The 23,706-nt window shown below is 47.6% G+C and overlaps 2 protein-coding genes across 3 annotated transcripts in view; one reads left to right on the forward strand and one right to left on the reverse strand.

Annotated features, from left to right (window-relative positions):
• Positions 1 to 4,733, reverse strand: part of LOC128593421 (lymphocyte antigen 6 complex locus protein G6d-like) — a 20,067-nt gene extending 15,334 nt beyond the window's left edge. The window contains exon 1 of the mRNA XM_053601401.1: positions 4,556 to 4,733. Coding sequence (XP_053457376.1) covers positions 4,556 to 4,643 — 88 coding nt within the window. The 5' untranslated portion in view covers positions 4,644 to 4,733. The remainder of the gene's footprint in view (positions 1 to 4,555) is intronic.
• ABHD16A (abhydrolase domain containing 16A, phospholipase) lies at positions 3,048 to 22,864 on the forward strand. 2 transcript variants are annotated; one of them, XM_053601399.1, is made up of 20 exons: positions 3,048 to 3,335; positions 4,286 to 4,342; positions 5,230 to 5,296; positions 5,538 to 5,624; positions 9,704 to 9,789; positions 12,328 to 12,401; positions 12,603 to 12,725; positions 16,770 to 16,884; positions 16,984 to 17,085; positions 17,979 to 18,096; positions 18,496 to 18,545; positions 18,876 to 18,999; positions 20,148 to 20,252; positions 20,467 to 20,530; positions 21,297 to 21,353; positions 21,495 to 21,557; positions 21,709 to 21,785; positions 21,869 to 21,967; positions 22,063 to 22,109; positions 22,532 to 22,864. In XM_053601399.1, the coding sequence occupies exons 1-20, from the start codon at positions 3,204 to 3,206 to the stop codon at positions 22,613 to 22,615; spliced, it is 1,731 nt and encodes a 576-aa protein (XP_053457374.1). In that variant the 5' UTR covers positions 3,048 to 3,203; the 3' UTR covers positions 22,616 to 22,864. The 2 variants fall into 2 exon arrangements, with proteins under 2 accessions (XP_053457374.1, XP_053457375.1); XM_053601400.1 differs by having other exon boundaries at positions 18,033 to 18,096.
• The last annotated feature ends 842 nt before the right edge of the window (positions 22,865 to 23,706 follow it).

A 23,706-nucleotide genomic window follows, 5' to 3' on the forward strand; every position in this document is an offset into this window, starting at 1 on the left:
GGTTGCAGCGGTCATTGTTGTTTGGCAGGCCCGGGCTGGATTTGAACTCGCCAGCTCAGGTGTATGTGGCTGGCGCCTTAACCACTTGAGCCACAAGTGCTGACCCTAAAATTATTTTTGAATAAATATCCCACATATACCAAAACTATATATGATATCTTAGAATGGGTACAGGCAAAACTTACTAAAGGCAGAATACAAACGTCTACATACAATAACAAAGAAAATGCCACGAAGGCTACGTTGAACAGTTTAATGAGAATATTTCAGATTGTATATGAAACCAGCACATTGTACCCCTTGATTGCACTAATGTACACAGCTATGATTTAACAATAAAAAAGTGGGAAATTCATATAATAGAACACTGGACATTCATGAGAATGAACAAATCCAATGATCTGCAACAAGATTAAATCTTAACAAACATAATGAGAGTAAAAGAAGGCAGACAGAAAAAATATGTAACCACTTATATAAGGTACCCAACCAGGTAAAACTAATCTATGGAATGAGAAATTATGATAGCGGTTATCTCTGGGTCAGTGGTAGCAACTGGGAGGAATATAGAGAGGATCTTCTGGAGGCAGTAATGATCTGCTCTTGATCTAGATGCTGATTACATGGATATATTGAACTGACAAACTTTCTGTATGCATGTTTACTCAAATAAAAAGCTACAGTTTAGGCTGGCACCTGTGGCTCAGTGAGTAGGGCGCCAGCCTCATATATGGAGGGTGGCAGGTTCAAACTCGGCCCGGCCAAACAGCAACAAAAAATAGCCCAGCTTTGTGGCAGGCACCTGTAGTCCCAGCTACTGGGAGGCTGAGGCAAGAGAATCACCTGAGCCCAGGAGCTGGAGGTTGCTGTGAGCTGTGACGCCACAGCATTCTACGGAGGGCAACGGGGAGTGAAAGTCTGTCTCAAAAAAATAAATAAATAAATAAAAATTAAAAAAAGCTACAGTTTATGCTGGGGACAGTGGCTCACACCTGTAATCCTAGCACCAGGGAAGCCAAAGCCAGAGATTATTCGAGATCAGGAGTTCAATTTAAGGTTGTGGTGAACTATGATGACAGCACTGCACTCTAGTCTGGGCAACAGAACAAGAGTCTTTTTTTTTTTTTTTTTTTTTTTTTTTTAGAGACAGTCTCACTTTATCACCCTCGGTAGAGTACGGCGCTGTCACAGCTCACAGCAATCTCCAATTCCTGGGGGTAGGCTATTCTCTTGCCTCAGCCTCCCAAGTAGCTGGGACTACAGACGCCCGCCACAACGCCTGGGGCTGGGTTTGAACTCGCCACTCTCGGTATATGGGGCCACGGTGCCCTACACTGAGCCACAAGCGCTGCCCAAAACACACACACACACACACACTCTCTCTCTCTCTTTTCTCTTCTCTCTCTCCTATCCATTATGTAGGTAAAAGGTAAACAAACTTGTAATATGTATTAAGAAAGAGCATATTAATAGCCGGGCGTTGTGGCGGGCGCCTGTAGTCCCAGCTGCTCGGGAGGCTGAGGCAAGAGAATCGCGTAAGCCCAAGAGTTAGAGGTTGCTGTGAGCCGTGTGATGCCACGGCACTCTACCCAAGGGCGGTACAGTGAGACTCTGTCTCTACAAAAAAAAAAAAAAAGAAAGAGCATATTGCCATTTTAGTCAAAGATCCTCTATGCTGTATAACTACTGTTCTGATTTTGCTCTTTCCTCTCCACTTTATCATTTAATTTTATGTTTTTGAATTTAATACAATGGTATCGTGTTGTATGTATTCTGTGGTTTTCTTTTTTCACTGAACCTGATGGTTTTCAGATTCGTTTATGCTTGAGAGCAATAATTCATTCATTTTCTTTTTACAAGTATGTCGCATATCTTAATACAATGCATTTAGTTTCTTTTTCTTTCTTTGTTATCTTTTTTTCCTTTTTTTTGAGACAGTCTCACTTTGTCGCCCTCCGTAGAGTGCTCTGGCGTCATAGCTCACAGCAACCTCAAACCCTTGGGCTCAAGCTATTCTCTTGTCTCAGCTTCCCACGTAGCTGGGACTACAGGTGCCCACCAACCACAACGCCCGGTTATTTTTTTTTTTATAGAGACAGAGTCTCACTGTACTGCCCTTGGGTAGAGTGTACTGCCCTTGGGTAGAGTGCCGTGGCGTCACATGGCTCACAGCAACCTCTACTCTTGGGCTTACGCGATTCTCTTGCCTCAGCCTCCCGAGCAGCTGGGACTACAGGCGCCCGCCACAACACCCGGCTATTTTTTGGTTGCAGTTTGGCTGGGGCTGGGTTTGAACCCGCCACCCTCGGCATATGGGGCCGGCGCCCTACTCACTGAGCCACAGGCGCCGCCCAACGCCCGGCTATTTTTAACGACAGGATCTGACTTTGGCTCAGACTGGCCTCCAACCTGTGAACTCAGGCAATCCACCCGCTTCGGCCTCCCAGAGTGCTGGGATAACAGGAGTGAGCCACCGCATCCGGCCCCACCATGGTCATTTTCTATCAAGCCTTCGCACGTCTTGCTTTTCATAACTCTTTATAAAATGCATGCCTTGTATTAGATATATTCCTACACACCTCTTGCTGTTTTTTTTTTTTTTTCTTTTTTGAGACGGAGCCTCAAGCTGTCGCCCAGGATAGAGAGCTGTGGCATCACAGCTCGCAGCAACCTCCAACTCCTGGGCTTAAGCAATTCTCTTGCCTCAGCCTCCCGAGTAGCTGGGACTACAGGCGCCCGCCACAACGCCCGGCTACTTTTTGGTTGCAGCAGTCATTGTTTGGCAGGCCCGGGCTGTATCAGCTCTGGTGTATCTGGCTGGCACCTTACCCGCTTAAGCCACAGGCGCCGAGCCACCTTATCGTTTTTACTGCTTTTGTCAAGTGCTCCTAATCTTACCCCTTGTTTCCACTGTCACTCGAGGGTCTGCCGATATCAAGGGACAAGAAAAAAATATTGAATTATGCCCGATAATTTTCTCTCCGCGGGCCAAACGCCTCCGACTAATTTCGGGCCATTACTGTACCCGTAGGCCCAACTGCGTGGAAACCCTTCTCAAGAAGTCCTGAAAAAAATCTCTAGGCTCGCCCCGAGGCGTGGCCGGTACGTGCTGACGTCAAGGGCACGCCACACCTCAGAGACCTGGAAGGGCGGGGCCAGCGGGGGGATCTGCTGCTGGAGGAGCAGCAGCCCGAGCCGGGGCCATGGCGAAGCTGCTGAGCTGCGTCCTAGGCCCCCGGCTCTACAAAATCTACCGGGAGAGGGACTCTGAAAGGGCCCCGTCCGGCGTCCCTGAAACTCCAACCTCAGTCACTAACCCCCCATCCAGCTCCTGGGTGAGTCGAGTTTCCCCGGATCAGGAACATGGTACAGTCGACGGCCTTTGCTCCCTAGAAGTGTCCATTATTGGAATTAAGAGGAGCCTGCTTGTCAAGGCAGTTGTCCGCAAAGTCTGCGCTCTTTGTGCTTCCTGGGGTAAAGTCACGCCTGTGGACTGGCCGCCTTCTTTCTTTATCGTTGTTTGAGCATCGCTGTCTCATTCTGAATACCCCACCTTGTCTTTTCCTCTCCACATCCCCCACCCTGTCCGTCGTGGTTCCTGCCGGTCCCAATTGAGGGAAGAGACCTGCGCGGATTGGGGAGCTGGCAGGTTTTGCCAACAAACTCCCAATTTCTTCCTCAGTGTCTGGTTTGCTCTGTTGTTTTTTAATCTTCCATTTACCCTGGCCTTGAATTTCAAAATGACTTCTGATCATGTATTGGCTCTCCCCTCAGCCGCGCTCCCAAACTAGCCACAGGGTCCTTATTATTCGCGAAAGCCTGGGGTGGTGGTAGGCTGTTCTCCTAAATATTCTTTTCTTTTTTATCGGTAGTCTCAAATTATGTTTACTATCCCCTGGAAACTGCCCACTCCTAGTCACAGTCTCTCTTAGTCAACCAACTTCTTATTTCTCATATCTTCTTTCCCTTTTAGAGTTGTCCTGGTGTCTTACCTTTCTTTTCTAACTCTTTTCCTCATATGCACCCTTCCATAGTCCATTTGAAACTGGATTGTGGAAAAGGAGCAAAAATTGTCCAATGTTACTTTCACTTTTGCTTTCAAATCCAGATCCCTGTATTTGTTCTCATGGTCAGGGTGGGAAATTATTTTCAGAGTGAAGGTGAGGAAGTGGGGCTTCTCTGGGGGTTAGAAATGTTCCAAGGGAGATAACCAGGTTCTGAAAGGGAAGGGGGTAGGGACCCTGTCACTGGGCAGGATCTTTAATCAGACCATCTGTTTTGGCAGGATACTTATTATCAACCCCGTGCCCTGGAGAAACATGCCGACAGCATCCTGGCATTGGTATGTCTACCCTGGCATCTAAGACTCACTGTATCTTTTCAGTTTCAAACCCAGCTTCCCTCTTGAACTTATTCCTCCCTACCCTGGGAGTAGGCAGTACCCCTAGGGCTGGGGGATGCTCTGGGTTCTGCAGCAGTCCTCTCTCCAACACACACACACACACACACACACACACACACACACACACACACACAAGCTCTCAAACCTGCATACCTGGCACTCCTCTTTGGTATGTAGCATCATGCCGCTTTCTCTGGGGCAGCCTTAGCCATGAAGAAAACATGTTTACTCTTGGGAGCATCTGCAGGTGCTAAGTCCTACAGTCCCCAATGACCTGCCCTCCCTGCAACTAACCTCTTTGGCTGCAGAGACAGCTGTTCTCTCTGGCAGGGTTCCTATGGTGATATTTGCACATCTCTTGGGGACCAGGCCAGGGTCTGTCTGAGCAGGGCCAATTGAAAAGGCTTGATAAATTTGAGTAGACAGATGACTAGTCTTTTTTTTTTTTTTTTTTTTTTTCAGTTTTTGGCCGGGGCTGGGTTTGAACCCGCCACCTCCGGCATATGGGGCTGGTGCCCTACTCCTTTGAGCCACAGGCACCGCCCAGATGACTAGTCTTTAAATATGATAGAATTATATTTGGAGATGGTTAGATGAAGAAAATACAACCTGTACCTAGTTTTCCTAGCCACTGTTATACTCGGACACATTACCTTTCAACAAATATTCAGCACCTACCATGTGTGTGATGTCATGCACAGAATAGTATGATACCCCTCAGGTTATCCACCTTGCTCAGAGCCTGGGCCTGGAAATGGCAGAGCAATGTGCATGCATGCTTGCATGTGTATGTGTATTGATTGGCTGTCCCTGTCTCTCTGCTGCAGGCTTCAGTCTTCTGGTCCATCTCTTATTACTCCTCTCCCTTCGCCTTCTTCTACTTGTACAGGAAAGGTCAGTGTGGTTTCAAAGATGGTGGGCCAGGAAGTGGGAAGGTTGTTGGCAGATAACCCAGCTCCCTAAAGAGGAAAAGGGACCTGTGAGGATGGCTTGGCTTTCCTCTTCCATCAGGAATCTTCTTCCTCTTAGGGTATGGCTATTCCAGAGGGTGTGGGGTGGAGATCTGGGCTGAACTGGGAAGAGGAGCTAAGGGGCACCACAGAGAGCATCTCATGTCATCCCTCTTCCCTCCCAGGTTACTTGAGTTTGTCCAAAGTGGTGCCATTTTCTCATTATGCTGGGACATTGCTGCTTCTCCTGGCAGGCGTGGCCTGCCTCCGAGGTAGGTAGAGAGGGAGGGAGCCTGATTTGTACGTATCCATCACTGTCATTGAGTAAATATAAAGTACCTTCTGCAAATATAATTTGGTGCTAGGCCCTGAAGGGGAATAATTAAGAATGGTAAATCATGATCTTTTCCTCAAAAGGCTTGGATTATAAATATGAAAAAATACTGTAATTAACAGAAGAGTTTGCTATTATCTAGAAAAGTTGCATATACCTTACAATAATTTCTCATGTATATGTTTATATATACACACACACTGTAGAGAAACTCTGGCACACATAAATACTATTTATGTATGAGAACATAGCATACAATATTATAATAATCCTAAACTGGAAACAACTCCAGTGGCCACACAATGTTTAGGATGGATAATTACATTATGTGCTATAGTCATACAACAAAATACTATACAGTAGTGCAAATAAACAGATTATAATTACACTTAGCAATGCAGATGAATCTCACAAATACAGTGTTAAACAGAAGAAGCTGAGTACAGTATAATTCCTGCAGTTTGTTTCACTTATATAAAGTTCAAAAGGGATGTATATCTATGAGGTAAATGGTAAAGAAAACAGGGACATGTTTATCTTAAAAGTAAGAGAATGAAGACCTGGGGTAGGGTTGTATAGCATGGGGGAGAATATAGTGGGAATTGGTTTGTTCTTTTTCTTGACCTGGGTGTTAGTCACATGAATGTCTGCTTTATATTTTTTAAACCGAATGTGTATTTTATGTACATATGTTATATCTCATAATTATTTTTATGAGGGAAAACAAATCGTTGACCCCTGGTGGGTGCGTATGGTGACCAGGGGATGGGGATGCTTAGAGAAGGGGGTGGTAGGGTTGGGGGTGGATGGTGGCTGGATGTTGACAGTCAGGTCCAGTCAGGTGAGGACTTCCTGCTGAGGTGTTCTGTTCCTAGTTCTCTGTGGGATGGTTGCTTTCCTCAGAGAGGCCTTTCCTGACCACCCCATCTAAAAGAAGCTTCCACTACTCAGTTTTGTCTTAATTTTTTACTTTATTTATAATTTAGGAAAAAACCTACGAAAGTGCAGAGAAGAAAATATCAAAAAGAACTAAAATGCTTATGTTTTATGATATTTGCTTCAAGTATTTTTTTGTCATTAAATACTAAATAATTGGGCAGTGCCTGTGGCTCAGTGAGTAGGGCACCTGCCCCATATATCGAGGTAGCAGGTTCGAACTCTGCTCCGGCCAAAGTGCAACAAAAAATAGCCAGGCGTTGTGGCGGGCACCTGTAGTCCTAGCTACTCAGGAGGCTGAGGCAAGAGAATTGCCTAAGCCCAAGAGCTGGAGGTTGCTGTGAGCTATGATTCTAGGCACTCTACTGAGGGCAACAAAGTCTCACTTTGGTAGTCTATAAAGTAAGAAAAAAATAATTACAGATAGAGTCAGAGTTCCCACTGGAATCCTCTCAGTCCCATCTTCCTTTTTCCCCTGAAGTAATTACTGTCATTTGGTATGTTTTTTTTCTGGTCCATATTTTTCAACTTTTATGCAATATATATATATAGCTCATTTCAACAAATCTAAGCTACCATCAATTATAAAATACAGGCTAATTTCAGAGTTTTCAAGTGTTTAAAAAATATGCGTCTTAGAATCTATGGAATATGGTTAAGTATCTATAAATAATATATAGTATTATTTTGTACATCTTACATTTTTGGCATAAATGGGATTGCTCCATACAAATCATTCTGCAGCTTGCTTCATTCCCTCATTATCATATTGTTTTGGAGGACTGCCCTTGAGACATAGAGTTCTAGTTCATTCTGGTTTTATTTCCTTTGTAGCACTTCGTTCCTCTCTGAAATTTTCTTGTTTACTTGTTATCTTTTCCCAGCTCCACCTCACCCCCAACCAAAGTGGCCATCTCTGATTGCCAGGAGCTGTGTATTTCTTTTTTATTTTTTTTTACAGTTTTTGGCCAGGGCTGGGTTTGAACCTGCCACCTCAGGCATATGGGGCTGACGCCCTACCCCTTTGAGCCACAGGCGCCGCCCAGAAGCTGTGTATTTCGTTTTCTGCTGGGTCTCCCATGTGTAGGATATTGTCTGGGACGTGAGATCTGCCAGGTCAATCTGCAGGAGAAATTAGAGTTTGACCAGTAACTAGAGAGTGGATACAGTCACCAACGCGACAAGTGAAGAGAGAAAAGAGTTATCCTTGAGAATTGCTTCTGTTTCAGAGAAGCAAGGAGAAAGGCAGGAAAGGAGCAGTTCATGAATTGGAAGGAGGCGAGGATGGGCCCATGAAGCAGAGGAAGAAGAATCTCAGGGGACAGGAAGAGTGGTACAGTTGAAGAGAGTGAGGATGAGACCAGGTGCAGTGGCTCATACCTGTAATCTTAGCACTCTGGGAGGCTCAGGTGGGTGGATCCCTTGAGCTCAGGAGCTTGAACCAGCTTGAGCAAGAGTGAGACCCTGTCTCTACTAAAAAATAGAAAAACTAACCAGGGCTTGGCACCTGTGGCTCAAGCAGCTAAGGCGCCATTCACATACACCTGAGCTGGCGGGTTCGATTCCATCCTAGCCCACCAAACAACAATGACAGCTACAGCCAAAAAAAGGCCGGGCATTGTGGCAGGCACCTGTAGTGGCAGTGGCAGTGGCAGAAGCAGGAGAATCGCTTGAGCCCAGAAATTTGAAGTTGCTGTGAGCTGTGATGCCACAGCACTCTACTCAGGGTGACAGCTTGAGGCTCTGTCTCACAAAAAAAAGAAAAAGAAAAACTAACCGGAATTGTGGCATAGGCCTTTAGTCCCAGATACTTGGGAGGCTGAGGCAAGAGGATTGCTTAAGCCCAAGAGTTTAGCTTGCTGTGAGCTGTGACAGACTCTGTCTCCAAAAAAAAAAAAAAAAAAGAATGAGGAAGGGTAGTTGGATTCATTGAGGGACTATGAAACCAGATGGCAGAGGGTTAATAAGGAATAGACAGAAAAGAGAAAGCAAAAATTAGAGAAGAGTGGCCGTGAGAAGCAGAGAAATCCCTTGTTCACAAGGGGAAATAGTAAGGTTGTGTACCAATGTTTGAAGACCCAGAAGAATGAACATTCTGGAAGAAGGAAGGTTAGTGGTCTATAAAGAAACAAACTGGGGCCACGCCTGTGGCTTAGTGGGTAGGGCGCCGGCCCCATATACCGAGGGTGGTGGGTTCGAACCCAGCCCTGGCCAAACTGCAACAAAAAAAATAGCCGGGTAGGGCGCCAGCCCCATATGCCTGAGGTGGGAGGTTCAAACCCAGCCCAGGCCAGAAACTGCAAAAAAAAAAAAAAAAAAAAAGCCAGGTGTTGTGGTGGGCGCCTGTAGTCCCAGCTTCTCAGGAGGCTGAGGCAAGAGAATTGCCAAAGTCCAGGAGTTGGAGGTTGCTATGAGCTGTGATGCCATAGCACTCTACTGAGGGTGATAAAGTGAGACTCTGTCTCTAAAAAAAAAAAAAAAACCTAACTAAAGAAGCTAAGGAGGGAAATTTTGTAGCCAGTTGCTCAATGTGAAGTAAGGAGGTTGCCTCACGTCTATTTCCCCACATACTCAGTTTTTTCCTCACTTTTCCTTCTGGGGCCTTCTCTAACCCACCTCCAATTCTTTTTCTAAAACCTATGCATCCTTGCCTTGGCACCTGTAGCTCAGTAGTTAGGGTGCTGACCACATACACTGGGGCTGGCGGGTTCGAAGCTGGCCCAGGCCTGCTAAAAGAACAATGAGAACAACAACAAAAATAGCTGGGCCTTGTGGTGGATGCCTGTAGTCCCAGCTACTCGGGAGGCTAAGGCAAGAGAATCACTTAAACACAAGTTTGAAGTTGCTGTGAACTGTGATGGCATGGCACTCTACGGAGGGTAGTTGGATTCATTCTGTCTCAGAAAAAAAAACAAAAACGGCTCAGCTTGGCGTCCATAGCACAGTGGTTATGGTGTCGGCCACATGCACTGGGTTCAAACCCAGCCTGGGCTAGCTAAATAACTGCAACAACAACAACAACAACAAAAACCCTACACACCTGCTTCCCAGTTTTCCTAACACTATATCCTCCCTCTACAGGTATTGGCCGCTGGACCAACCCCCAGTACCGGCAATTTATTACAATCTTGGAAGCAACACATCGGAACCAGTCTTTAGAAAACAAGGTGAGAGGTTCTAAGGAAGGTACCAGACAGGTGCCCCCCACCCCCCACCAGCAGCTTCCTCAGAACTTCCCCTACCCACCCAAGAGCACCAGGTACTGGGCTTCTGCCTGGAGAAGGAGAAGGTGTGTTTTGCCACCCATAACACTGGTATTTACTTGCACATTGCTGTATCTCTCTCCCCTCCATAAGGGAACTATCTATCCAAGATGTTTTTCCTGCCTTCCACTTCAAATGGACTATTCTGCTAGAACAATCCTCCCCACCCTGACCCTCCACCTGCAAGTATTAGCCAAATGTAGAAATATTCCATGGTGTTTCTTAGAAGGGAGTTTTTTCTCTGTCACAACAGCTCAGTTCTGTAAATGTTTGCTTATTTTTGTTGTGTTTTTTAAAATTATTTATTTATTATTATTATTATTATTTTTTTGCAGTTTTTGACTGGGGCTGGGTTTGAACCTGCCACCTCCAGCATATGGGGTCAGCGCCCTACCCCTTTGAGCCACAGGCGCTGCCCTAAAATTGATGCATTTATGGGGTTCAGGGTACTGCTTTGATATACAATGTGAAATGCGTACATTGAACTAAGTAACACATCCATCACAATTATACTCATTTCTTTTCTTTTTTGTGGTTTTTGGCCGGGGCTGGGTTTGAACCCGCCACCTCCGGCATATGGGACCGGCGCCCTACTCCTTGAGCCACAGGCACCGCCCAATTGTACTCATTTCTTAATAGTTTTGAAATGTACCATTGCATCACGCACATTAGGTGAGATTCCCCCAAATACCTTCCCTCCTTCCATATCCCCCTCCCCTCCCCTCGCTCTCCTCTTACCTCCTACTTTCTGGACTATAGTTATGTTTTGCCATTCATGTGAGTGTGTAGGTGGTTATATTGATGTCATAGTAGTATTGAGTACATTGGATTTATTGTGTTTTTTGAATGCCATGCTAGGTTTGTTGGAGATCAGGCAAAATGGTCAGGTATGTCCACTCCTGGGCCCAGAGCACAGTATGGTGCCAGGAGTGAGAAAAGCCAAGGCTCAGTGTCCTGGGATTGTGCCAGGCAGCTGGTGTCAGAGTGTGAGGTTTGAGGCATCCCATAAAGCTCTTTCCTGTTATGAGGGGGTTGGGATCAAACAACCGTGGTCACCATTGTCATATATCACTGGTTACTTCCACACCATTTATGGAGCTATGTAATGATGCTATCTGGGGCATTTTGCATATGCCCTTTTTTTTGAGACAGAGTCTCACTATGTTGCCCTTGGTAGAGTGCCATGGTGTCACAATTCACAGCAACCTCAAACTCTTGGGCTCGAGCGATTCTCTTGCCTCAGCCTCCCAAGTAGCTGGGATTGTAGGCACCCACCACAATGCCCGGCTATTTTTTTCTTGTATTTGTTATTGTTCCTTTTAGCAGACCTGGGCTGGGTTTGAACCCGCCAGCCCCAGTGTATGTGGCCGGCACCCTAACCACTGGGCCACAGGCTCCGAGCCATATATGCCCTTTCTAATCCTCATACCAACCCCAGGAAATGGCATTATTCCCCTCATTTATACATCTGAGGAAACAGAGGTAAAAAGAGCTTCAGTGACCCATGTGGAGTCACAGAGCAAGGAAGTGACTGCGTCTGAATTTGAGTGTAGGTCTGAGCAAAACCTGCCTTAAATTTGCTTTTTTTCTTTTGTTTTATTTTGCTTTTTTGTGTAATTTTCCTATTGCTCTTGCTTAGTCAAGTTATTTTTGAAATGTCAAAAAATTTCTGTAACAGAAAATAAAAATCAATTCTCAAAATAGACTATTGGGAGCTCTGGGGTTAGGGGAAAGAACATTAAGTATTCTGAGCATTAAGACACAGCTCCCACTGCCCTCAAAAAGCATGTGGAAACCATGATCATATCAATGTACACAGCTATGATTTAATAAAAAAAAAAACATGTGGACTGACTCAATGGGGTATCCAGAGGTACAGATGGTCTAGAGGGCAGTGCTGGCCCATGGCTGCAGGAGTTGAGGGAAGGGTGGTGGTTGTAAGGATGGAATTGTCACAGTGTCAGTCAAGAGGTGGTCTCGGGTGTAAAGGAACCCACTGTGGATGTGATTTCATTCCCCTCTCTCACACAACCTTGTGACTGACAGTTTGATCTGCCGTAAGATTTCTAGCCTCTAAGACAGCACCATGTAAAGGTGAAAAACAAAGCATGACCAGCCTCTACCTCCTTAGTCAGCAGCAAAAGCACCTCTCCACCCCTCCTGGGGATGGGTAAGTCTTAGGTTTTTGGAAGAGCGGAGTGTTAGGGTGTTAGGTTCCTAGCTTGGAGGAGGGCAGACAGGTCCTGACTGATGGGGCACACTGTCTTGCCCAGTTTCTTGGTCACGTTAGAGCTTCGAACCAGGAGGTTGTTGACTTCTGCCTAGTCTCCCCATGATGTGTCAGGGCAGGTCCCCAGATAACGAGGGTGTTGAGGGTAGAGGGGACCTCAGTTCTCAACTCCCCTTTGCCTCCATTCTTCTTTCGTTCTCTGCCCACCTCAGAGGCAGCTCGCCAACTACAACTTTGACTTCAGGAACTGGCCAGTTGACTTCCACTGGGAGGAGCCCAGCAGCCGGTGAGGCCCCAGTTCTTTTGCTTTGTCCCTTCCCCTGGAACTGCCTTAGGTAATCCCTGTCCCCCTGCCTCCATCCCCTCTCAGGTCCCCATGCCCACCTCTCACACATTTCCTCATTCCCAGACCCTCACTGTCCTCCAGACCCCAGACATTCAGCTCACTGCTCCTGACCCGGTGCTCCTGTGTCTTTCCCTTCCTCAGGAAGGAGTCCCGAGGGGGCTCTTCCTGCCAGGGTGTGGCCCTGCTTCGCCCAGAGCCCCTGCACCGGGGGACAGCAGACACCCTCCTGAACCGGGTTAAGAAGCTACCCTGTCAGGTCACCAGGTGGGAAGTGGCAGGGAGGAGAGGCCAGCTGGGATGGAAGGGACATGGCCGAGGGCTCTGGGACTGGGCATTCCATTGTAAAATGGCTGTCATTTAGTGGGGCTAATGCTTATGCTTTGTATGTGTCATTTATGGTGAAGTAGTTCTTATTCACATTTATATGTGAAGAAAAGAGGTTCAGAGAGGTCCAGAGTCTCATAGGCAGTAAATGAAGAACTGGGAGATGAGGCCAAGTGTTGGCTCACACCTGTAATTCTAGTTCTCTGGGAGGCTGAGACAGGTGGATTATTTGAGCTCAGGAGTTTGAGACCAGCCTGAGCAAGAGCAAGACCCATTTCTTCTAAAAAGAAAAACTAGTTGGGTGTTATAGTGCACACCTATGGTTCCAGCTACTTAGGAGGCTGAGGGAAGAGGATCACTTGAGCCCAAGAGTTTAAGGTTGCCGTGAGCTATGATGCAATGGCGCTTTACTCAGGGTGACAGTGTGAGACTCTGTCGCAAAAAAAAAAAAAAAAAAAAAAGGATGACACCTGTGGCTTAGCGAGTAGGGTGCCAGCCCCATATATTGAGGGTGGTGGGTTCAAATCCAGCCCGGGACAAACTGCAACAACAACAAAATAGCCTGGCGTTGTGGTGGGCACCTATAGTCCCAGCTACTCCGGAGGCTGAGGCAAGAGAATTGCCTAAGCCCAAGAGCTGGAGGTTGCTGTGAGCTGTGACTCCACAGCACTTTACCGAGGGTGACAAAGTGAGACTCTGTCTCTTAAAAAGTCTGTATGACACAAAAGCTCCTTCAGTGAGGCTGAGAGGGAGCAGTAGGGTTGGGATTAGAGAAGAAACAGACCTGTACCTGGAGCAGGCTCTAGTGACCACTGTGGACCCATCCTGGCCCTTCTTTCCTGTGGTTATTCTGCCTTGGCTCGTTGGCCCCTCTGTGCCTGTTTCTGTGTCCGTGAATAACTTGCCTTATAGAGTTCTTGAGATTAACTAGGGCTCCTTGCATGGGTTCCTGAGAACACATGGTAAAACCCAAATAAAGCTTAGTCGTGGGTATTACTGATGTCAGAAGTAACGACAATACCATTTATATCTTACAATGGAGCAGACTGTGGGAATTTTCTATTTCTGGGAGTAAGGAGGCAAGTTCTAGAATGCCAGGGATGGGGGTAGAGTGAGTAGTTGGCTGTTGACAGTGTGCTGGTTGGTCAGGGGGACAGGCCACATCTGAGGTTTTGAAGGGGATGCTGGATGGTGTTGTACAGTGCTGTTCTGGGGAAAAGAAATCCCACTTCAGGATTAACTGGAAGTGGTTAATTGTCTGTTTTAGGAAGAGCACCTACCACATCTTTTTTTTTTTTTTGAGACAGAGCCTCAAACTGTTGCCCTGGATAGAGTGCTATGGCATCACAGTTCACAACAACCTCCAACTCCTGGGCTTAAGCGATTCTCCTGCCTCCACCTCCCAAGTAGCTGGGACTACAGGTGCCCGCCACAACGCCTGGCTATTTTTTGTTTACAGCTGTCATTGTTGTTTGGTGGGCCTGGGCTGGATTCGAACCTGCCAGCTCAGGTGTATGTGGCTGGCGCCTTAGCCCCTTGAGCCACAGGCGCCGAGCCATCTTTTTTTTTTTTTTTGAGACAGCGTCTCAGTTGGTCAACCTTGGTAGAGTGCTGTGGGGCATCTTAGCTCACAGCAAACTCAAACTCTTGGGTTCAAGCGATTCTCTTGCCTCAGCCTCCCAGGTAGCTGGGACTACAGGTGCCTGCCACAGCACCCAGCTATTTTTTAGAGATGGGGTCTCACTCTTGCTCAGGTTGGTCTCGAACTCATGAGCTCAGGCAATCCACACACCCTAGCCTCCCAAGTGCTGGGATTACAGGCATGAGCCACCATGCCTGGCCACCTACCACATCTCATCTGTCTAGTTAGAACATTTGTTCAATAAATATTTTTTTAGGGCGGTGCCTGTAGCTTAGTGAGTAGGGCGCTGGCCCCATATACTGAGAGTGGCTGGTTTGAACCCAGCCAAACTGCAACAAAAAATAGCCAGATGTTGTGGCAGGCACCTGTAGTCTCAGCTACTCAGGAGGCTGAGGCAAGAAAATCACCTAAGCCCAAGAGCTGGAGGTTGCTGTGAGCTGTGACTCCACAGCACTCTACCGAGGGCAACAAAATGAGACACTGTAAAAAAATAAAAATAAGGGTGGTGCCTGTGGCTCAAGGAGTAAGGCGCCAGTCCCATATGCCGGAGGTGGTGGGTTCAAACCCAGCCCCGGCCGAAAACCACAAAAAAAAAAATAAAATAAAATAAAAATTTTTTTTTAATTTACTTTTGCCTTGTATAAATGTAAGGGGTACATGTGAGAATTTGTTACATCATGATCAAATCAAGATATTTAGGGTGTGGGTGGCACCTGTGGCTCAGCGAGTAGAGCCAAACGGCAACAAAAAAATAGCTGGGTGTTGTGGCCTGTGGTCCCACTACCCAGAAGGCTAAGCAAGAGAATTGCCTAAGCCCAAAAGCTGGAGATTTCTGTGAGTTGTGACGCCACGGCACTCTACTGAGGGTGACAAAGTGAGACTCTGTCTCAAAAAAAAAAAAAAAAAAAAAGATGGGCAGCTCCTGTGGCTCAAGGAGTAGGGCACTGGCCCCATATACCAGAGGGGGTGGGTTCAAACCCAGCCCTGGCCAAAAAAAAAAAAAGAAGATATTTAGGGTTAATAAATATTTATTAAATCCCTACTCTGCGCCATACTCTGGGTACCTACTATGCAGCAGGTATCAGACATACCACAGTGAGCAAAACAGACAAATTCATGCCCCAGTGGAGTTTGTGGTCTAGTTTGTCACCTTGCAAACTACAGATCTTGAACTGTTAGACAACTTAGAAATCATTTTAGAGAATCACAACCATCATCTTTTAAAGTATCATTTATTTTAAAGTACAACTTTAAAAACAATGTGTTTATATATTATCAAAATTATATTTGATAATTCTCTTTTTATTTTATGTAGAAAGTATTATCTCAAAACTCTCAGAATTACATGTATATAGTATTTGTATGTACTGGGCTACAATATAAAATGCATATCTTAACAAAGGTTGCAGTGTTTTTCAACATTCTTTATTTCAAAGCACACTTGAACCTATAGTTAAACTTCTACCACACACTTATGTTGATCAAAAAAACAAGAGTGATAAAAGAATATACTGTGCTTTGAACATCTTTTGAAAGTAATTTAATTGGGCGGCACCTGTGGCTCAGTGGGTAGGGTACCAGCCCTATATACTGAGGGTGGCGGGTTTTAACCTGACCCCAGCCAAACTGCAGCAAAAAAATAGCCAGCCATTGTGGTGGGCCCCTGTAGTCCCAGCTACTTGGTAGGCTGAGGCAAGAGAATAGCCTAAGCCCAGGAGTTGGAGGTTGCTGTGAGCTGTGTGACACCACGGCACTCTACCGAGGGCGATGAAGTGAGACTGTCTTTACAAAAAAAAAATAATAATAATAATAAAATAAAATAATTTAATTGGCGATCTTTAAACATTTGCATGCACACTGATTGAAAATTATTGAAGTAGGGCGGCGCCTGTGGCTCAGTCAGTAAGGCGCCGGCCCCATATACCGAGGGTGGTGGGTTCAAACCCAGCCCCTGCCAAACTGCAAGCAAAAAATAGCTGGGCGTTGGGGCGGGCGCCTGTAGTCCCAGCTACTCGGGAGGCTGAGGCAAGAGAATCGCTTGGGCCCAGGAGTTGGAGGTTGCTGTGAGCTGTGTGACGCCACGGCACTCTACCGAGGGCCATAAAGTGAGACTCTGTCTCTACAAAAAAAAAAAAAAAAAATAGAAAATTATTGAAGTAAGAAAAAGTTTGAAAACACCAACCTGGTATATATATTAATTAAGTCCTTAGAGAAAAGTGAAGCTATGACAGTCAAGGGTAAATTAGGCCCCAAAGTCTGTGAGTGCTAGGGCTGGGGCCATCCTGAGCACAGTCCCTGGGCCCCACTGGGATTAGAAGTTTGTTAACTTATGTTTCCCACAGCTACCTGGTGGCACACACCCTGGGGCGCCGGATGCTGTATCCAGGCTCTGTGTACCTGCTTCAGAAGGCCCTCATGCCTGTTCTGCTGCAGGGCCAGGCCCGACTGGTGGAAGAGGTAAGACTCCACTGCCCACCCCCCACCACTAATCCTTCTTCCTGCCAGGGTTTTGGCCTCCTGCCTCTCAACCTGACCATTGTGTCTTCCCCCACTCAGTGTAATGGGCGTCGGGCAAAGCTGCTGGCCTGTGATGGCAACGAGATTGATACCATGTTTGTGGACCGGCGGGGGACAGCTGAGCCCCAAGGACAGAAGCTGGTGAGAGGGAGAAGAAAGCGTAAAAGTGGAAGATGGAAGAGAAGGCAGTAGAGGTTCTGGGGACCCCAGTCTTAAAGCATCTTCCTTAAGGATCCACAACTGGGGATAATCTCATCTCCCAGCTCCACCCTAAAGGCTTCTTGAAACCCTGTAATAGGAAGACAGACGTTGACAATCAAGGACCAAAATATAATAATCACAGCAGTCGCCACTTAGATGGCACTTACCATGTGCAAGGCAGATATTTAATCCTCACAACAATCCTGCAAGATAGGTACTATTTATGTTAGCCCATTTTACAGATGAAACAGGCACAGAAAAACTTTCCCAGATCAGACAGTAAGTGTTAGAGCTGGTATTCTGAACTTAGGCAGCCTGGCTCCAGAGTCTTCTGCCTCTAAAACAGCCCGGAAAAAGCACTAAGGCAGGTGTCTTGGGAGCTGGATTCTAGTCTTAGATAATACTGCCTATCTGCTGTGAAAGTTCACTCAAGTAACTGCAGATTGGGGCACCATGGAATTAGAGCTTATTTGACCATGAAACTGGGGCCCAAGGAGGGAGAGGGAAAGCAGTCAGCATACCACACAACAGAAACAAATAGACCTAAAAACTATAAAGGAAAAAAATATCCATAGTCCCATTCCTGAGAGATACCCACCTCATAGTCTTCCAAGGAAGAACAACACTGTGCTGGGTGGCTGAGCAATTCAGCTTGAGTCATCTTCCATTGAGTTGCAACCACTTTGCTTCTCATCTTATGGACCTTGTGGAATGAGAAGTTCCCATTCTCCTTGGCGACCATGAGAGCACATGGTAAAACAGGAGAGAGAGAGAGAACAGGAACCTGCCCTTCTTGCCTGCAAAGCTCTTCACAGGCTGTCCTCCCTGTCCAGCTTTCAGTCCCAACTTGGCTCCCTCCCAGCCCTTCCTTCCTGCCTCCTTCCCAGGTGATCTGCTGCGAGGGGAATGCAGGGTTCTATGAGGTGGGCTGCGTCTCCACACCCCTGGAAGGTAGGGCCCTGGTTCAGCCCTTTATTCTCTGCCCCTTGGAACAGAATGTCCCTACCTCCCACACAATCCACAATCCTACCTTCCCCAGCCTCTACTTGTCCCGAGTGAGATTTGATTTGAGTCTCTTGGCTTTGGGGAAAAGTTCACACCCCTTTTGCTTTGATAACCTTACATCCTTCACTAATAGGTAGGATCTCCATTGCCTCTCCTCACATAGCCCACACAGTCATACATCTCTCCTTCTGCCTCAGCTTGGGGCGTCATGGAATCAGAACCTTTGGTGTTATCTCCCTGCTCTGGGAAGGTTTGGGAGTTATACGTCTCTGAGTTGGGGATGGGGGTGTTCTGCTGTTCCTTCCCTCGGGGCTGGAGGGAACTTTCACTCCCTCTGTATTACAGCTGGATATTCAATCCTGGGCTGGAATCATCCAGGCTTTGCTGGAAGCACGGTGAGACTCAGGCATCCCTCCCTTTTCCTGAATTATATGTCTCCCTCTGGTCAGCCACTAGATGGAGGAAAGAAGATGTACTTTGTTGTGGGAGTCTTCCATTCCCCCCACACACACACTGGGATGCCATACCCCCTTTCTTGTAGTGGGGATTGGCAGGAGCGGAGGAGGTGGATCTTACTGTAAATGTGTCTTCTGGAGAGAACAGCACCTCCCGCTACACTTTTGCTCCATCTCTGTCTATGCATGTGGCTGCAGGAAGGGTCCCCTGGGAGGCTGCAGGTAACAGGTGAGCCAGGCTTTGGTACTGACTTGCCCCTTGTCCTACAGGGGGTGCCATTCCCTCAGAATGAGGCCAATGCCATGGATGTGGTAGTCCAGTTTGCCATCCATCGCCTGGGCTTCCAGCCTCAGGACATTGTCATCTACGCTTGGTCCATTGGCGGCTTCACTGGTACTAGGCTCCCTCTCACCCCCTACTGTAGATGCATTCATGCCTCCCCACCCTAAGGTGGGAAAATGCGCTGGTGGTCCCAGAGTAGGGTGGAGGCTTAAGAAGAAGAGGGAGGAAGTAGAATCTCTTGAGTAGGCCTGGAAGAAGGTGTCCTATTTGTTACTCTTTACCTTCCCTTCTACCCTTGTGCCCTATCATTAAAATGAAAAGTAGACCCAGGTTCTGGGTGACAGGATCAGAGGAAAGTTAATGTTTCCTCTGCCTGTTATCTTCAGTGTACTTCAGGGCTCTCTCCCTCACCTCTCCAGGTAGTGCCTTGGCCAAGTGACATGGGGTTAAGGAGAAATGAGCAGATAACATAGTTGGGGGATACTGAGGAGGCTGAAGCAGGAGGATCACTTGAGGCCAGGAGTAGTTTGACACCAGCCTGGGTAATATCGTGAGTCTTCATCTCAAAAACCCATAGTTAACCAGGTACCGTGGTTCACCCATGTAATCCTAGCTCTCTAGGAGGCCAAGGTGGGAAGATTGCTGAAGTCAGGAGTTCAAGACCAGCCTGAAGAGGAGGGAGGCCCTTTATCTACTAAAAATAGAAAAAATTAAAAGAAAAAGAAGGGCGGCGCCTGTGGCTCAGTGAGTAGGGCGCCGGCCCCATATGCCGAGGGTGGCGGGTTCAAACCCAGCCCCGGCCAAACTGCAACAACAAAAAAAAAAAAATAGCCGGGCGTTGTGGCGGGCGCCTGTAGTCCCAGCTGCTCGGGAGGCTGAGGCAAGAGAATCGCGGAAGCCCAGGAATTAGAGGTTGCTGTGAGCCGTGTGACGCCACGGCACTCTACCCGAGGGCGGTACAGTGAGACTCTGTCTCTACAAAAAAAAAAAAAAAGAAAAGAAAAAGAAAAAATTAGGTGTCATGGCAGGCGCCTGTAGTCCCACTACTTGGGAGGCTGAGGAAGGAGGATGGCTTGAGCTCAGGAGTTTGAGGTTGTAGTGAGTGATGATGATGCCACTGTATTCCATGCCACTATCTTCATGGGAAACAAAAAATAGTAGGGGGACAGTGTTAACCTGTAGGGTCAGTGGGATACAGGCAGGGGTGGTGGGGAGGAGCCCCAATCAATCTTCACCTTTCTTCTCTGTCCTGGTACCAGCCACATGGGCAGCCATGTCTTACCCAGACATCAGTGCTGTGATCCTGGATGCCTCCTTTGATGACCTGGTTCCCCTGGCCTTGAAGGTCATGCCGGACAGCTGGAGTGAGTGCAGTGAGGGAGGGGTGGGCTGGAACTGGGAGCTGTTCTAACTGAAGATGGTTCTCTTTTCCATGGGTGGGAATAGGATGCCCATTGTTGAGAGAAACAGGAAGAGTCTTTTATCTGGGACCACCATTTTCTCTCTACGAACAATGGGAACCTTTAAGTTGGGCAAAGGTTTTTGTCTCTACTGTCTCTCATCTTTATCCCACTCTAGGGGGCCTGGTGACCAGGACTGTGAGGCAGCATCTCAATCTAAACAATGCAGAGCAGCTGTGCAGGTGAGGGTAGACCAGGGTCTGGCATCTCTAACCCCCCATTTACTGGGCATTTGTATGCTGAATTCAGTACTAAAATGCAAGTTGGTGGCTCACACCTGTAATACTAGCACTCTGGGAGGCTGAGACTAGTGCATTGCTTGAGTAGGGGGACAGTGTTAACCTGTAGGGTCAGTGGGATACAGGCAGGGGTGGTGGGGAGGAGTGCAGAGACTAGCCAGAGCAAGAGCAAGACCCCAGCTCTACTAAAAATAGAGAAGAACTAGCTGAGCATCATGACAGGCCCTGTAATCCCAGCTACTCAAGACTGAGGCAAAGAAGATCACTTGAGCCCAGGAGTTTGAGGTTGTTGTGAGCTCTGATGATGCCACGGCACTCTACCCAAGGTGACACTTAGTCTCAAAAAATATATATAAAATAAAATACAAGTTGGTAAGTGGCCACTACTTCCATTCCCTAAGTGACCCTGCCACCATACCACTTGGCCTACCCCGTCCCAGCTTCCCCTGTACTCTGGACATCTTTTGATCCACCAACCAAAGGGTGAATGCCTAGCACAGCAGGGTTCTCTCAGCAGAGCCAGACTCTAAGCAATTCTCTATTCTATTCTATTCTCGAATATTCAAATACTTTCACTCCTGGGTAAATGGGTAGCCCACAGGCCCTGCAGTAGCAGGGGTAAGAATGCTATCAGGGCAGGTATGGCAGTAGGCCAGTTGTCAATTGTCTCCCTCTGAGGTCTCCTTCCTCACTGCTGTGTCCTCCGAAGGTACCAGGGCCCTGTGCTGCTGGTCCGGAGAACCAAGGATGAAATCATCACCACCACGTGAGTGCCTAGAAGCCTCTGCCCTCCTCATATCCTAGAAATGGGCAGGAACTTGTCCCTCCACCTCTGCCCACCAAGAGCCCAGTATCCACACCCTTCCTCTCCAGCCCCCCCACCAGGGTACATTCTTCTCGCTCCCAGGGTTCCTGAGGACATCATGTCCAACCGAGGCAATGACCTCCTGCTGAAGCTCCTGCAGCATCGGTGAGAGCCAGGGTGTGTGTGTGTGTGTGTAGGGGCGGGGCACAGATACACACATAATACTGTTGCCAGGACAAGGAAGGAGGAAGAAAAGTTCAGGGATGAGGAATGAAGAGAATTTAGTCCTGACCTCCTGTCCTGGTACTCTCTATAGGTACCCCCGTGTGATGGCAGAAGAGGGTCTCCGGGTGGTGAGGCAGTGGTTGGAGGCTTCCTCACAGCTGGAGGAAGGTACGATGGGATCTGGTGAGGCTTTGGGGTGGGGTCCAGCAAGGCCAGGTTGTTGACAGTCCCTCATCTCTCTCCCTGTCCAGCCTCAGTTTATAGCCGATGGGAGGTGGAGGAGGACTGGTGTCTGTCTGTTCTCCGCTCCTACCAGGCGGAACATGGACCTGACTTCCCCTGGAGTGTGGGTAAGGATGTCCTGGGGCAGAAGAGGGAATGGGAAGAACCTAGAAGGGGGGCGAATACCCAGATGCCTGGCCTGTATTGAACATTTCCTCTACAGGGGAGGACATGAGTGCAGATGGACGGCGGCAGCTGGCTTTGTTTCTGGTGAGCTAAGGAGGGAGAAGCAGGGAAGGATGTCTGAATGGCTAGGGCTCACATAGGGAGATGGGGGACAGGGTACACTCTAAGCCAGGCGTCCTCAAACTTTTTAAACAAGGGGCCAATTCACTATTCCTCAGACCGCTGGAGGGCCAGACTAGTTTAAAAAATATATATATGAACAAATTCCTATGCACACTGCACATATCTTATTTTGAAGTAAAAAAACAAAACGGGAACAAATACAATCACACCGCCTCATGCGGCCCGCAGGCCACAGTTTGAGGACCCCTGCTCTAAGCATTAGAAGTGGCAGCTTTTATAAAGTGGGTGGTTGGTTCAGAGGTGGGGTGGGGAGGGTGTCAAGAGGCTGCTGGTTCCTGTAGTGGCCTGCACCCTTCCTATAGTGTCCCACCCCCTTTTCTCAGGCTCGGAAGCATCTGCACAACTTCGAGGCCACACACTGCACTCCGCTTCCAGCCCAGAACTTCCAGATGCCGTGGCACCTCTAGAGCCCACTCTGGGACTCATTCTGAAAGAATTTAAAGAGCGAAGACATGAGGGAGACCCTCCTATTTGTGGTTCTCTGTGTTCATGTTACTGTTTATATTTTTTGGAAAATGGAGGACCATCCCTCTTCCCACCACTGTTCCTCTTGCACGTTTCCCATCATCCATGTGGCAGTACCTAACCTTCTCCAACACATACCTTGCATTAAATGGATTATTCCTAATTAATAAAAAGGTATTTTTTCTACTATCTGCCTAATTGTGTGACTTCCTATGGGTTCAGAGAACCCGGAACTGGTAGTGGGAACAGCAGAGTCCCCAAAGGGCTGGGCTTTCGAAAACCCCAACTCCACTCAGCCAATTTAACCCTTCCCATCTCTGTGTACCCCAGCACCTTCAGCCCCAACCTGAACTGTCCTCATGCAGTAGGTCCCCAAATCTCACCCTTCCCTGGTGTGCCTAGTACTACTGTGGCAGGGCAGCCTCCCTGACCCCTCCCTCCTTCCTCGGTTCTTCCTGCATATAACTGTCCAGGAGCCCATGGTTGCCCCTCTTGAGATTTGTTGTTTACAAAGCACTTTCTATTATCTGATTTCCAGGTCTAACCTGCATGGTGTCACTATCAGTACCCCCAATTTCCCTTGCTCAGCTCTTGTTATCCCAATGGGGAGGAAACAATGGTCTTGTTCCCCATGTCTGATGCAGAAAACCCTGCACACCCTCATGTCCATGTCAAGTCTCACCTTACAGTCTTTTTGTTTCATAATGCAACAAACAGAGGGACTGCGGGCAAGGACCGTTGTCCTCACAGAGTCATACTTTGCCTTGTGGACAGCTCTATAAGAAGAAAATGCTTAGGTTGAACCTGAAGAAACTGGTTCTCCATAACTTCCATCCTATTTCTTTTTATTTTTTATTTTTTTGGCCGGGGCTAGGTTTGAACCCCCACCTCCGGCATATGGGACTGGCGCCCTACTCCTTGAGCCACAGACGCCGCCCGACTTCCATCCTATTTCTAATCCTTGGACCTTATGGAACAGAATGAGTCCCCCTTTCCCCCATCAGTGTGTTGCCCAGCCACCTTCTCCCTTTGG

The sequence above is a fragment of the Nycticebus coucang genome, chromosome 9 (assembly GCF_027406575.1).
Source record: "Nycticebus coucang isolate mNycCou1 chromosome 9, mNycCou1.pri, whole genome shotgun sequence".
Classification (NCBI taxonomy): domain Eukaryota; kingdom Metazoa; phylum Chordata; class Mammalia; order Primates; family Lorisidae; genus Nycticebus; species Nycticebus coucang.

What these genes read in the sequence shown, in the direction of transcription:
- ABHD16A (XM_053601399.1), top strand. Translation starts at nt 3,204, where the DNA reads ATGGCGAAGCTGCTGAGCTGCGTCCTAGGCCCCCGGCTCTACAAAATC. An exon ending in TGGGAGGAGCCCAGCAGCCG is followed by an intron (nt 12,402 to 12,602) that starts GTGAGGCCCCAG and finishes TCCCTTCCTCAG; the next exon opens with GAAGGAGTCCCGAGGGGGCT. An exon ending in CAGGCTTTGCTGGAAGCACG is followed by an intron (nt 18,546 to 18,875) that starts GTGAGACTCAGG and finishes CTTGTCCTACAG; the next exon opens with GGGGTGCCATTCCCTCAGAA.